Consider the following 13587-nt stretch of genomic DNA (forward strand, 5'->3'; position numbering starts at 1 on the left):
AGCCGAGAGGGAGGGGGTTGAAGCATGAACGTGTGGAGCGCAAGGACCCGTTGGGCCGCGTCCATCGTCGACGCACAACATGTAGCCTTCTTCATGAGATCTGCTTGAATTCTCAAGTATAGTTATGAACGTACATAGGCCGCACGAATCGTGCAATGGGGTCAGGCTTAACAACGCCGTGACTTATGCGTATCATCCACAGTCTACGCGTGCAAGCGTAGGCTGTTATCAAGGTCGTTGGGATCCCAAACGTGCGGCTTACGGGATGAATTCTTATGGAGTGATATCCTATTGGCTATGTGTTGACCTCTTATGGAGTACCCTTTTATAGAATAGCCTCCTGTTGAATAGTCTCCTGTAAAATAACCTTTCGTAAGGTACCCACCTGTGGAATAATGTTCTGTAGGATAACCCTCTTGTGGGATGACCTCTTGTGGCATAACTCCTGTAGTATGACCTCCTGTAGGATAGCGTGCCGATTTCTTGTGCGATAGCCGGCGAGGTAGGTGATCCCTCTCTGTGGACTACCTAGGTACTAGGAACTTGGCCAAATCCTAGTGTCTAAGATAAGATAGAATTTGATCCTTACGCCATCGACCCTCCGCTCCTATTCCCTCCTATTAGACCTGCCATTTCGAGCAGGGCCCTATCTGCTTCGATATCTCCTGTGCCGAGATTAATTCGCCTTCTGGCCTCCGCCTCTCGAGCTTCAAATGCCCATCGCTCAGCTTGAACCTTGGCCTCCTCGTCACCTCCGCATCCCCAGACCTCGAGACTGTCAATCTCGAACCGATCCTGGAAATCGAACTTGCGCGACGCGCTGTTCTGGAAAGCACCACCTCTCGAGGAATTATCATGTGTGAACACGCCAAACTCGAAGCTAGAGTCGAGCAGGAGGGCCACGGAGCCGAGGTGTGTAACACTTTGTTTGCGATATGATGATGATGATGTGGGTAATGGATTCCCTACCGAAATACCATTATTGGTCGAACCAACGCCTGGCTTTGTGAACGACACATAATCAGTGTTCAACGTGCTGGCGGGGAACACATCGTGGATTGGCTCAAGCTGGAACAGGAGTGTATCTGATGTTCCAAAGCATTCTTTGTGCGAATGCCGCCATGGCTGGGATACGTACATGCCATAAGTCAGTCTGCTTGACCGGGAGCCATCCGGGAAACGCTTGGGCGGCAGCGAGGCTGCAAAACGCTCCTCGCTTTTGCCAGACGAGTCTGTTACTCTCGTGCCTCGCACGAGTAAAACCGTCGGCGCCCGCCAATTGAATACCTTGGTTTCGAAGGAGCCCATAGAGAAACCATCATGCTCTCCTGCAAATAACAACCGCAGTCGACGGAATAGAGAAGAGCCCGGGATGAAGAAGGATAGCTGAGACATGACGGTCGAGTTCATGATGGATGCTGTGTCCTGTAACAGCGGGGCGGCAATACGTGGGGATGGGCCGTTTGTCTTGTCACTTTCTTCCCTTCGTTTGTCGAAAGCCAAATTCTTGGAGAAGAGGAAGCGCTCAAAGAGCGCATTGAAGCCCTGAAATAGGAATGGAAGGGCAACAGGCAGCACGGAATCAAAGGCCCCAGACTTGATACCCGGTGATCTTTCAACGTTCAGAAACGCCGCAAGGATGCTTTCTGCTGCAGTGCGTAGGTTTTCGAGCTCTGGCCCCGTCGTGCGTTCAGCATACTGAGAAAGCTTCTCTTGAGGATCCATTGGTGCCACGACCAGCAGCAGCATGATTAGCTTCCTGAAATTGTCGGCCGGAATTATAGCTTCATGAGTCGTCGGCACGCCTGCGTCTTTGTATGCCTCGACACAGTCCAGCAATTCAAGTGTCGATATTACTAAGCCGTCATCCTCGTCCTCAGAGTCCTCAGGCTCGTCCTCGCTGGCCTTGCCCATGCTGAGTTCGTGGGCACCTGGCGTGGAGCTGGCGTCCTGTAACTGTGACAGCTTCCGGTCGTACACGGCTAAGCTTCTGAAGAGAAGCTTCCTCCTGTCGGTAGACCCCTTCGATAGGACTCTCTGGTATCTCTCGGTGAGAATAATGACGGTAATCACGAGCGCCTCCAGGCCCATAATGGCTGGTGCGTCCTGTAGGAAGGGAAATGCACCAATAAATGATACCATCTTTCCGATCACGGGTGACACGTCAAGGATGTCAGGAAGTTCCAAGAACCTCGCAACTGTGGTTTCCGAAATATAGTGATGCGGGCTCCCTCCGGAGTCCCGCTGGACATCGGCGAGACTTTTGAAGTTGTCCTTTAGTGAGTAGAGCTCGATGGACGTAAAGCATTTTGTGGCGAACCTTTCGGCCTGTTTGCAGGAGATAGTAGTGTATTAGCCGGCCACCTGTTTGGTGCAGTGCGGTGCGGTGGAGGAGAGCATGTGCGAGGTGCATGATCGTACCAGCTCCCTTCTAAGCTCCTCACGCGTCCTGGTCCCCGGACCGTCATTGTGGCTGGAGAGAACCTGGCCCATCTTGGCCACGGATCGAGCAACTTATCTGGTATTTCCGTGTAGGAAATGAAATACATGTAGATAGAGCGAGGCCGAGAGCATAAGCACATATACATGCGCATGTGTACCTACGTATGTGCGGGAAGAGGTGGAGCACGAGCAACAAATGCATGTCTGCCTGTCTAGATGCCTGGATCACCTTACCTACGTAATGTCTGACAAGCGTTTCTGTTACGGTCGGCGCCCCTAACCCTACAACGAGTTCACGTGGAACCTTTTCATTGTATACAGTACGCTCTATTTATATTATATATATTTTGGTCCTTGGAAATTATAGATTAACGATAATACTTATACTGAGTATGCAAAACTATTTTCGTTTTAGAGCAGGGATTCTTATTCGCTTCACAAGGACCAGGGAGAATCCTGCGGCGGAAGGTTGCAGAACGCCAATCTGTGCGGTGTGAGTTCATGGTGTCTGTTCTCACACTGCTTGAAAGGCCGAGGAGCAAGTGGTCGTGGGATTGAAGAGGGGGAAAGGACGCCTCTGTGAGTTCAAGCCTGCAGAAGCATGAAATCGAATACCTTCTCCTTGATTCACCAACGTCCCTTTTGTGAATTGAGTTGTCTGGATTATTGCGAGCTGACCAGTCTTGCAGCTCTTATCGTGAGAACTCACTGACCCCTACGCATGAGTGATGGCCGCAGCAAAAAGTTTACGGGGTGCTGTCTTGTTACTTGTCTGATGACTTCGAACCGGGCCTGTTTTCAGACGTTGTGCTGTCCTCGGGCCTAAACTCATCCTCGGAGGTGGGGGGTTTCGACCGGCTGAGCCACCCAAACCCCCAGGTCGACGTCCCGTTGTTGACCTTATCATCCACAGCTGGCGCAGCCTCACTTTCCAGCCTCTTGGCCTCAGCGGCGCGGAAATTGTCGCGCGCCGCTTCTGCTGTAGTCGCCTTCTTCTTCTCCCGCCTCTTGTTCATCATAGCCTTGAGCTCTTTCTCCTCATCGTCACGAGCCTCGAGCTCTCGGATCCATTTCTGGCGCTTTTCGTCGGCCTTCTCCTGCTCTTGCATCTTCCACTGCTCTCGTTCTTTGTGTCGCTCGGCGCCGAAGTAGAGACCGCCGGCCACCATGGCAGCAACGGTAAAGCCTTGGGCTATGACACGTGCTCGAAACATACGCTGTACTTGATTGTGGTCGCCCTTACGCATGGCGCGGTAGGCGTTGGTAAAGGCAGCAACGGTAAGGAGGCATCCTACAGTTGCGTACAAGGGCGTGTTAGGTCGCTGGTCGTAGGGAGCAAAATGGGAAGAAGCTAGGCAGGTGGGTAGATGCGAGCATACCAATGGGCACGAGAGGCTCGCGCTTCATGCGGCCCAGGACTTTCTGAAGACCGCTTTCATTGTAGAATTCCCTGCAGGAAACCGCGAACCTGTAAGTCAAAGGCACCACAGAGACGCAACGGGTAGCGAACAAGTTGGCAGAGGTTAGGGTCGGAGGGGCTCACTCGTTCTCGTCGAAGGACGAGGGTAGCGGCCGGCCGGATACGGGACTCGTCATGATGCAATGCAGTTGGTCATGTATAGTCGAATGCGACTGGTTTGTCGTCAAACTACTAGAGTGCCTGGTGTTGAGGTGCTTTATGGTTGTGGAAGATCGAAGAGAGAAGAATGTGGTGGTGGGGGGGAAGTCGGATGATGCCATGGATTTTGCATATGCATGTTCTAAATGTTTAGGTACTTGGGTACCTGGACTAGTGCGCAGCATGGATGTCATACCATAATCCGTGGGTCTTCCCGTGTTGACCCACCGTGGTGCCAGGCGTACAGCGCACCTACAAACAAACTGACCAGAAGATTAAGCTTATTTAAATAAAACAAATAAACTATACTTTTAATATAATTTCTTAATCTTTAATAAATAATACATAATAATTAGTTTAAATATTTAAATAAATAAAAATCTTTAATAATAAACTTATATAAGTTATTAATAATTTATTAAACTTTAAATTAAATTTTATATATTATTTTTATTATAATTATTTTTTTATTTATTTTTATACTTTTTATTTTTATATATATATTTAAAAAATATATTATTATAAATAATAAATTAAATTAAATTTTATAATTAATAAATATTTATATTTATAAGAAAATAATTAAAATATAATAATTATAATTAATTTTTATATAAAATAAATAAAGTATATAATTTAATAAAATTTTTTATTATTATTTAGCTTTATAAAAGCTAACTTATATTTATTTTTAAAATTAATTATTAATTTTATTTATATTATAATTATAATAATTTATAATATAAAGTAATACTAATTTAATTTTATAAAATATAAATATTTTTTTAAATATTATATTTAAATATTTTTAATATAAAAATAATTAATTATTTAAATTATATAATTTAAATAAATAATAATATTATATTTTATAAAAAATTAATAATAATATTATATTTATTATTTTAAATAATTTTATTATAAATAAAGTTAAATTTATAAGCTTTATAAATTTATTAATATATTATATTAAATATTTAAGCTTTTATTAAAATAAAGTTAATTATAAAGAAATTATTAATAATAGTATTTAAAGTTAAAAGATTTTTATTTTATTATTTAATATTATTATTTATTATTATAAATTTAAATAAAATATTTAAAATTAAATTAAAATATTTAATAATATAATAAATATTTAATTAATATTTTAAAAAATAAATAAAAATAATATATTTAAATTTATTTAATTAAATTTTTTTTATATTTTATTATAATTTATAAAAATAATAATAAAGTAATAATTTAAATAAATTATTATATATAAGTATTTATATATTTTAATAAAGTAAATTATTTTTATTTTTAAAAAATTATAATTTAATTTAATATTTATAAAATAATAATTAAAAAATATAATTAATTTAATAATTTAAAAAAAAATACTTATATTTATTTACTATTTATAAATATTATTAATTTAAAATAATATAACTTTAAAGCTTTATTTTAAAAATTATAATAATTAAAATAAATTTTTTTAATAATAAATTTTAAAATATTAATAAAAGTATTTAATTTAGCTTATATAAACTTAAACTTAATATATTAAGTATAAGCTATACTTTTTAAAAATATTATTTATTATATTTTTATTTTTATATTTTATAATAAAAAGTTTTATTTTTTAATATTATAAAAGTTTAATAAGTTTAATATAATAAAAAATTATAATTTAAAAGAATTTAATATTATTAAAATAAGTTTTAAAAGCTTTTAAAGTTTATAAAAATTTAATTTTTTAAAAAGTTTAATTAAAAAATATATTTTATTTTTATAAAATAATTTATAAAATATAAGTATTTAATAATATTTTATTTTTATTATTTATTAAATAATATATAATATAAAAAAATAAAAATAATAATTAATTTATAACTTTTTAATAATTAATATAAGTAAATTAATTTTAATAATTTTTATATATTAAAAAGTTATAAATTAGTTATTATTTTTATTTATTTATATTATATATTATTTAATAAATAATAAAAATAAAATATTATTAAATATTAAATTTAATAAATTATTAATTATTTATTTATTTAAAAAGCTTTTATTTATTAATTTTTAAATAAATTAATTAAGCTTTTATTAATTTATAAGTTAAAAATTTTTTTTTTAATTTATTAAACTTTATAAATAGTTTTAAAATTCCTATTATAAATATATAAGCTATTTTTTATTTTAAAAATAAGTATATTTATAAGTATATTAATATTAAAAGATTTAAAAATTTTAAAAAGTAATTTTAAAATAATATTATTTAAAATAAAAATATTTAAATTTTTTTAATAAATATAATTAAAAATAATAACTATATTAAAAATAATATTATTATAAAAAAATATAATTTTTTTTAATAAATAATAACTAAATTATATTAATTTTATTATTTATAAGCTTAAATTTAGCTTTTATTATAAAAATTTTAAATAAATAAATAATAATTAGCTATAAAATTAATATTATTTTTATAATAATAATAATTTATAAAGCTTTAATTATACTTATAAAAATTTTTATAAAATAATGTAATGATTATAGCTAGTTTTTAGCTAATAAACTTAGTAAGCGGGTTTATATTTAGGGAATATTTAAAGTAGTGATGTTTTGAGCAATATATAATAATAGTGGATTAAAAGCTTTATAGCTATTTTAGGTGAATATTTAGATTAACTGCTAAAAAGCTGTTTTAAGCTAATGCTATTTATTAGTAATAAGTGTAATTTATATAGTTTATCTTTTTAGCTGGAGTAATAGGAGCGTTATTTTAGGCGGTTTATTTAAAGCGTTACTTATTTAGAGCAATAGGAGCGTTAGATTATTTAGATTATTTAGAGTAAAGCGTTGTTTTAGTTGTTTTAGTTATCCTTTTATTTTATTATATAACTTATTTTTATTATGTAGTAAATCCTTTTAGGCTTGCTTTGCTGGCTTATAGGGTTTATTTGCGCTTTTAGGGGATTAATAGTGCTTTTTTAGTTTTATTTTTGTTATATTTGTAATATTATTTCCCTTTTTTATTGCTTTTTTATTTTTAAAAAACTTAAGTAAGTTTTTTTTTCTTTTGTTTCTTTTTATATGTTTGTTGTATTTGTTTTGCTAATAATTATATTGTTGTGTATAAAGAAACTGTATTTTAAGAAATTAGATTAATATAATTAATTATTTGCGTTTATTAAGTTATTAAGCTTTAAAGTTATATTTTATTTGTTTTATTTTATAAAGGGGTGGTTTTATTAGATAATAGAGGGTGTTTTTTGTTATTTTGCTTATGTTAAGTAAGGTAAAAGGTGTAATAGCTTTAGGGTGCTAATAAGTGCTTATAAGTTTTAGTTTTCCTTTTTTTTTTGTTTTTTTTTTTTTAACTGTTTTTTTAATATCTTGGGTTATTACAGAAAAAAAAAAGTTGCATTTTTAGGAGCTTAAGGCCTAAAAGGCCTTATATAAGGCTTATTATTAGGCGAGTAAGGTAATAGCTTATTTAGATTGTTTATATTGTTAAAAGGAGTTTTTAGTTTATTGTGGGGCTAGTTTAGTAAATAAAGGTTTAGCTGCTTTAAATGTATTTAAGGAGGTTAATTATATTAAGGCTGTTAATTAAGTTATAGCTAAAAAGTTTAAAGCTATTTTTAGTGTTTAATAAAATAGGGGTTTTAGTATTATAAATTAAGGTTTTATAATAGAATTTGCTAATATAGATTTTTTTAGTTGGTTATTTAGTAGTATACCTGAAATGCTTTTTAATAGTTTATTAGGTTTTAGATAGGTTTTTATAAATTATTTTTATTGCTATAATTTTCTTATTTAATTAGGTATTTTATTATTCTTTTATATATTTAGTAGTTTAGGATATATTTTATTTTATATTTTAGTTTATAATTATTAAGCTTAATGCTAATAGCTAGCGTTATGTTAGCTAATATAGGTTTTAATATAAAAATATAGAAGATTAAGTAGATTTTTATTCTTTTTAATAGTGTAAATTTATAGTTTGTTTTTAATATTTTTTTTTTAATTTTAAATAGTTTAATCTTTTTAAAGTTAAGTTTATTATTAGGTTGCTTAATTTTGATTTATTTTTTATAGAGTAGGTAGATTATATTTTCTTTTTTAAAAATTAGTTTTTTTAACTTTTATTAGTTTATTTATTTTACTATATGTTTTTAAATAAATTCTAAGTTTGCTATAATTTTTTTATAAATATTTTTAATTTGTTTTATATAGTTAGTAGCTTATAATACTTTTATATTAGAAATTAGGTATTAATAGATATTTAAATTAAATTTATAGTTAGTATAGAATAGTAAAATATTAGTAGTATATATGTTTATATTATTATATATAAATTATGCTAATAGTAGTAATAATATCTAATTATTTTGCTAATAGTTGATATAGTAGTATATATATTATTTTAATATTTAGTTAAGTTATTTTATTTACTTATTTGTTTATAAATATACTATTGTTAAAAGTTTATGTTTAGCTTTTAGTTGTTTTATTAAAAAAGATTAGAAGTTTAATGTAAATAGTTTATTTTAGTTAGATATAATTTTATTTAGTAGCTTATATTAGCTAATAATTATTTTAAGGAATATATAGGTAAGTTTTTTTATTATGCTAGCTTTTTTGTAGGGTATAAAGTATATATACTTTATAAATTTATTTATTATAATTAGGATGCTATTATAGCTAATTTTTGTTATTGGTTTTTTAGATAGGGGAAGTTTAATAATAAAATTTAAGTTAATTGATTTTTATAGTTTATTTAGTATTAGTAGTAGTTATAGTAGCCTATATAGCTTATGTTTTATAGGTTTGCTTTTATTATAGAGGTTGTATTTGTTAATGATTTAGGCTATTTTTTATTTTGTGTTGGGGAAGTTTTAGTATTATTTTAGCTTTAAGTATATGGCTTAGATACTTTAGTAGCTATGTGCTAGTGCTTTATAAAGTTTTTGGATAACTTTTTTTTGGAGAGCTGCTAGGAGGTAGTATTTTTTTTTATAAAATAGGGTTTTATTTATATTTTATAGCTGCTTCTTTTTATTGCTTAGGATATTTTTATAGCTTTATTTTACTTAATTAAGTTAGTTTGTAGTAAACTGTATTTAATAGGCTGCTGTAATTTATTGCTTTAGTAGGTTATTTTTTAGTTAGTTTATGGCGGACTGCTCTTTTAGGTACCCTATATTTAGGCTTTTATTTAGGTTCTTATAGAGTACTATATAGGTTTTAGGTAGAATTTTTTGCTAATAGTTTAACTATTTGCTAAAAGTATTTGCTTTTTTGTTTTTAGATTTCTTTTAATATGTGATTTTAGTATTAAACTGTAAAAGGTATTCTAACTATTAAATTTACTATTTATTAAGTTTCTTAGTAGTTATAAAGTATATTAAGTTTTTATAGTTTATAAATATTTATATTTAGTGTTTTATTTTAATTAAATAGTATTTTTATTTTTTAAATATTTTAATAATTGCTATTAGTTTTTTATTGTATATTAGGTAGTTTAGTTTAGGTTTATTAAGTTTTTATAAAAAGAATGTGATAAAGTGAAATTGTTTTTGTTTATTGCGTTGTTTTAGTTTTCCTTTAATAGCAAAGTTTAAAGTATTAATGCTTATTTTGTAAACCTTTTTAGGGTTTGCTTTTGTAAGTATGGGTTTTAAGAGAATTTATTTTTTGATTTTGTTGAATGCGTTTTATTTCTTTTTTCCCTATTTAAAGGGTTGATTTTTTTTAGTGAGGTTAGTTAATAGTATAAATAACTTTTTATAGTTTTTAATATATTATTAGTAGAAGTTAATGTAACTTTAAAAGCTCCTGATTTTTTTAATGTTAGTTAGGGTTGGTTAATTCTTGATTGCTGCGATTTTGGAAGCCTGTATTCTAATTTCTCTTAATCAGATTGTATATTTGAGGAAGTTGATTTTTTGTATGTGGAAGTAACTTTTTTTTAGTTTTACTAAAAGTTTAGTATTTTAAAGAGTTTAAAGGATTTAGTATATATGCTGCTTATATTGCTTAAGTATTTTTAAAAAGATTAGAATATTATTTAAGTAAACTATTATAAAGTAGTTAAGGTATTTCTATAGAATGTTATTGATTATCACTTAAAAAAAGGCAGGCATGTTAGTAAGGCTAAAGGGTATAATTAAATATTTAAAGTAATTGTATTTTGTTTTAAAAGCAGTTTTTTATTTTTCTTTATGTTTTATTTTAATAAGGTTATAAGTATTTTTAAGATCTAGTATTATAAACTATTATACTTTCTAGAGTTTATTATATAATTTTTTAATAAGCGAAAGGGGGTATTGATTTTTAATTGTGATTTTATTAAGCTATTAGTAGTTTATATAAAAGTATAGTTTTCCGTTTTTTTTAAGTATAAAAAGGATAGGGTAGCCTATAGGTAATATAAACAATTAAATATATCCTTTTTTTAGGTTATTATTAAAATATTCTTATAATACTTTAAGCTGTTTTTTATTAAAGTTATAGATTTTGTAAAACTTAGGGTAACTTTCTTTTTTTAGAAGTATTTTATAATTTTACTAATTATATTTAAGTAATTTAGTATTAAGTATTATTTAGAATAGTTTTAAGTATTTTTAGTATTTTTCTAGGATTTATTCTTAATTGTTTATTTTTTTTTGTTATTATATAAAATAGATAAACTTTTTAAATAGCAGTTATATTATTTTATAATGCGCTAGATATTATTGTTTTTATATTTATTATAAAGTTTTTTTTAGGGATATAATTATAATTTCTAAGATTTCTAGTGGGTGGCGTATTTATTTAAGTATTATTTGGATTTTTTATATTTACTATTATATTGCTTAAGCTAGCTGCTTTATTTTTTCTTTAATTTATAGTAAACTAAAGTGCTGCTATTATTTATTTAATTTATTTAAAGGGTTGGCTATTTTTGTTTTAATAATTAAGTTTTTTTTTTATTTTTAAAAAGGTTTGCTATATAAATCTATATAAGCGCTAGTATTGTAGCTGTTTTTAAAAACTGAATTTATTTCTTTATCTTTAACTTTCCTATTTATTAATTAGTTTTAATAAATTTAGCTAATAGTTTAGTTGATTTAGGGGTTGCTTTTTTTAAGCTATAGAATTTTTAGTATAATTTTATGTTTTACTATATTTATAATATTAAACTAAATAATTTCCTTATAGTTATTAAAGATAATTAGTAGATAATTAGTTTTTATATTAATAATTTTATTTTTGTAGAGTACTTTTTATTTATTAATAGTATTAAGTATATAGGGTTTTGTTTTTTATTGCTATAGTATTTTATATTAGTTTACTATTACTAGTAATATAAAGTTTTTTTATATTTTACTATTTAAAAGTGCTATAAAGGGTTATTATTTAATTTATAATATAATTTTTATATGCTTGTATTTTTTAGTATTTATTATATAGAAAGACCTTTTTATATTAGTTAAGGCTAGTTAAAGCTTATTTAAACTTAGCTTTAGTTGTTTTTTGTTATTTAGTTTTCTATTAGGATTTTCTTAATTTGTTAAATAGCTTTTTATATAAGCCTTTTTATTACTTTTAGCGCTTGTACTGTAATAGTAAGGTTTTTTAGTATTATATTTTTTTTATTAAATAGTAAGATTATATTAGGTTAGTAGTATTAGTGCTAGTTTTAAAGTTTTAGTTTAAAGTGTATTTAATAATTAGTTTATAAATAGTGCTTTTATAGTTTAGGGTTTTATAGGTAGTATAGGGGGTAGTTTATTTAAAGTTTAAGGATTATATATTTTTAGCTTAGGGAGTATTGTTGAATGCTTTAGTATTATAGTTCTTTTTGCTTATAGAGCTTTGCTATTTTTATTATGCTTAGCTGTTTAGGAAAGAAATCTTTTTTGATTTTACTTATATAGTATATCTTATACCTATTAAAGATATATAAAGCTTATGAGATTTCTTTGTGGTTTGGGTGTTGATAGTGTATTTGAGGGTTGTTGTTAGGAAAACGCGCTGGTAGTAGCGCAGGGAGTTCTTTATGGACTGCTGATATTATTATGCTTTTATTTTATTTTAGGATTGTAATTTGGGTAATGCTGGTATTAGGTGCTATAGGGGGTATTTTATTTACCTGCTTATAAAGGTTTTAGTTTTTTAAATTTAAAGGTACTATTTAGTTAGTGCTAATTGTAATTGCAAATGGCTTTTATTTTGCTATTGTAAGAGTTTTTTAGCTTTTAGGTGCTTTTAGGAACTATTTTAATGCTTTTTTGCTTAAAAAGTGCGTATTGTAGTTGTTGTTATAGTATACTGTTTAGCTTATAGATGTATAGTTTTTTGTAGGTTTTTTAGTAGTTAGGTTAGCTTATTGTTGCTTTAGTATTGGTTTTTAGTTATTCTTTTTTTTATTTTGGTAATTTTGTATAAAGTGTTTTTTTTTGCTATAGTTGTAGTATTTAATGTTTTTTTTAGGTTTTTTTTGAGTGGTGTTGAGTTTTATTAGGCTTAAATATTGCTTGCTGGCTGTTGTTTGTGGTTAGTATTGTTTTTTGGAGTTTAGTTTGTTTTGCTAGTAGAAGGGATGTGTTAGGTTTTGCTCTTTTTTTTTAAGTTTGTGCTTGTAGATTTGGTTGTTGATTTAGATAGCTAATTTTATGTATTAAATGAAATTGTTTAGTTGGTTTAGTTTAGATAGTTTGTTTTTTATTTTGTTTTTTAACTTATTATAAAATATAAAGATTTTTATGGTGTTAGTATAGTTGATTTTAGTATAGATTTAGTAGAACTTTGTGGTATAAGTTATGGTAGGTTTTTTTTAGTATAGTTTTATAAGTTTTTTTTTTGCTTGCTGTTTTTTATTTGGGTTTTAGAAGAATAACTTAAGGGTAAGCTTATAGTTTTTGAAGTTGCTAAAAATGTTTTAGGTTTTTTGCTTATATTATTTAAACTTATTTTTTTTAAGGAAGTTTGTAAGGTAAGGTTTGAACTATGCTAGGGCCTGTTTTTTTAAGAAAAAGGCTATATATATAACTTGTTTTTTATTAGATTAATTATTAAGGCTATAAAAGCGCTAGTAAGCTTTAATTTAGGTAAGGTAGGCTTGTAACTGTTTTGGGGAACTATTATAAGGGGTTAGGTTGGCAAGCTTAATAGATTTTTTGGATTTAACTGGGGTATTAATGATATTAGCAGTGCTTTAAAGTATTTTAATTTTAGCTTTAAGTTTTTCTATTTTATTATTATAGCTAGCCTATTCCTAAATATAGGTATAGAGTTTTTTAATTTTTTTAATTATTTTAAAGTATTAGGCTTATAAAAGTTTAAAGTTGTTATTGTTTAGCTTTTATTAAAGGTTTTTCTAAGTGCGGCTAGAAGATATATTAAAGTAAGGGTAGTAATTATATAAGTTATTGCTTAAAGTTTATATAAAATATTTAAATAAGAGTAGTTAAAATGTAATAATTATAGCTAGTTTTTAGCTAATAAACTTAATAAGCGGGTTTATGTTTAGGGAATGTTTAAGGTAG

General features: G+C 28.3%; 2 protein-coding genes across 2 annotated transcripts; both read right to left on the reverse strand.

Moving 5' to 3' along the window:
- Positions 1-585: 585 nt before the first annotated feature.
- On the reverse strand, positions 586-2493 carry J7T55_008145 (uncharacterized protein; the record flags this gene model as incomplete). The annotated part of the gene is made up of 2 exons (XM_053134061.1): positions 586-2328; positions 2422-2493. The coding sequence occupies 2 exons, from the start codon at positions 2491-2493 to the stop codon at positions 586-588; spliced, it is 1815 nt and encodes a 604-aa protein (XP_052988172.1).
- Positions 2494-3206: 713 nt separating this feature from the next.
- On the reverse strand, positions 3207-4038 carry J7T55_008146 (uncharacterized protein; the record flags this gene model as incomplete). The annotated part of the gene is made up of 3 exons (XM_053134062.1): positions 3207-3733; positions 3822-3910; positions 3986-4038. 3 exons carry the CDS (start codon positions 4036-4038, stop codon positions 3207-3209), a joined length of 669 nt encoding a protein of 222 aa, XP_052988173.1.
- Between the last annotated feature and the right edge of the window lie 9549 nt (positions 4039-13587).

The sequence above is a fragment of the Diaporthe amygdali genome (genome assembly GCF_026229845.1).
Source record: "Diaporthe amygdali strain CAA958 chromosome Unknown NODE_41_length_355262_cov_61_584611, whole genome shotgun sequence".
Taxonomy (NCBI): domain Eukaryota; kingdom Fungi; phylum Ascomycota; class Sordariomycetes; order Diaporthales; family Diaporthaceae; genus Diaporthe; species Diaporthe amygdali.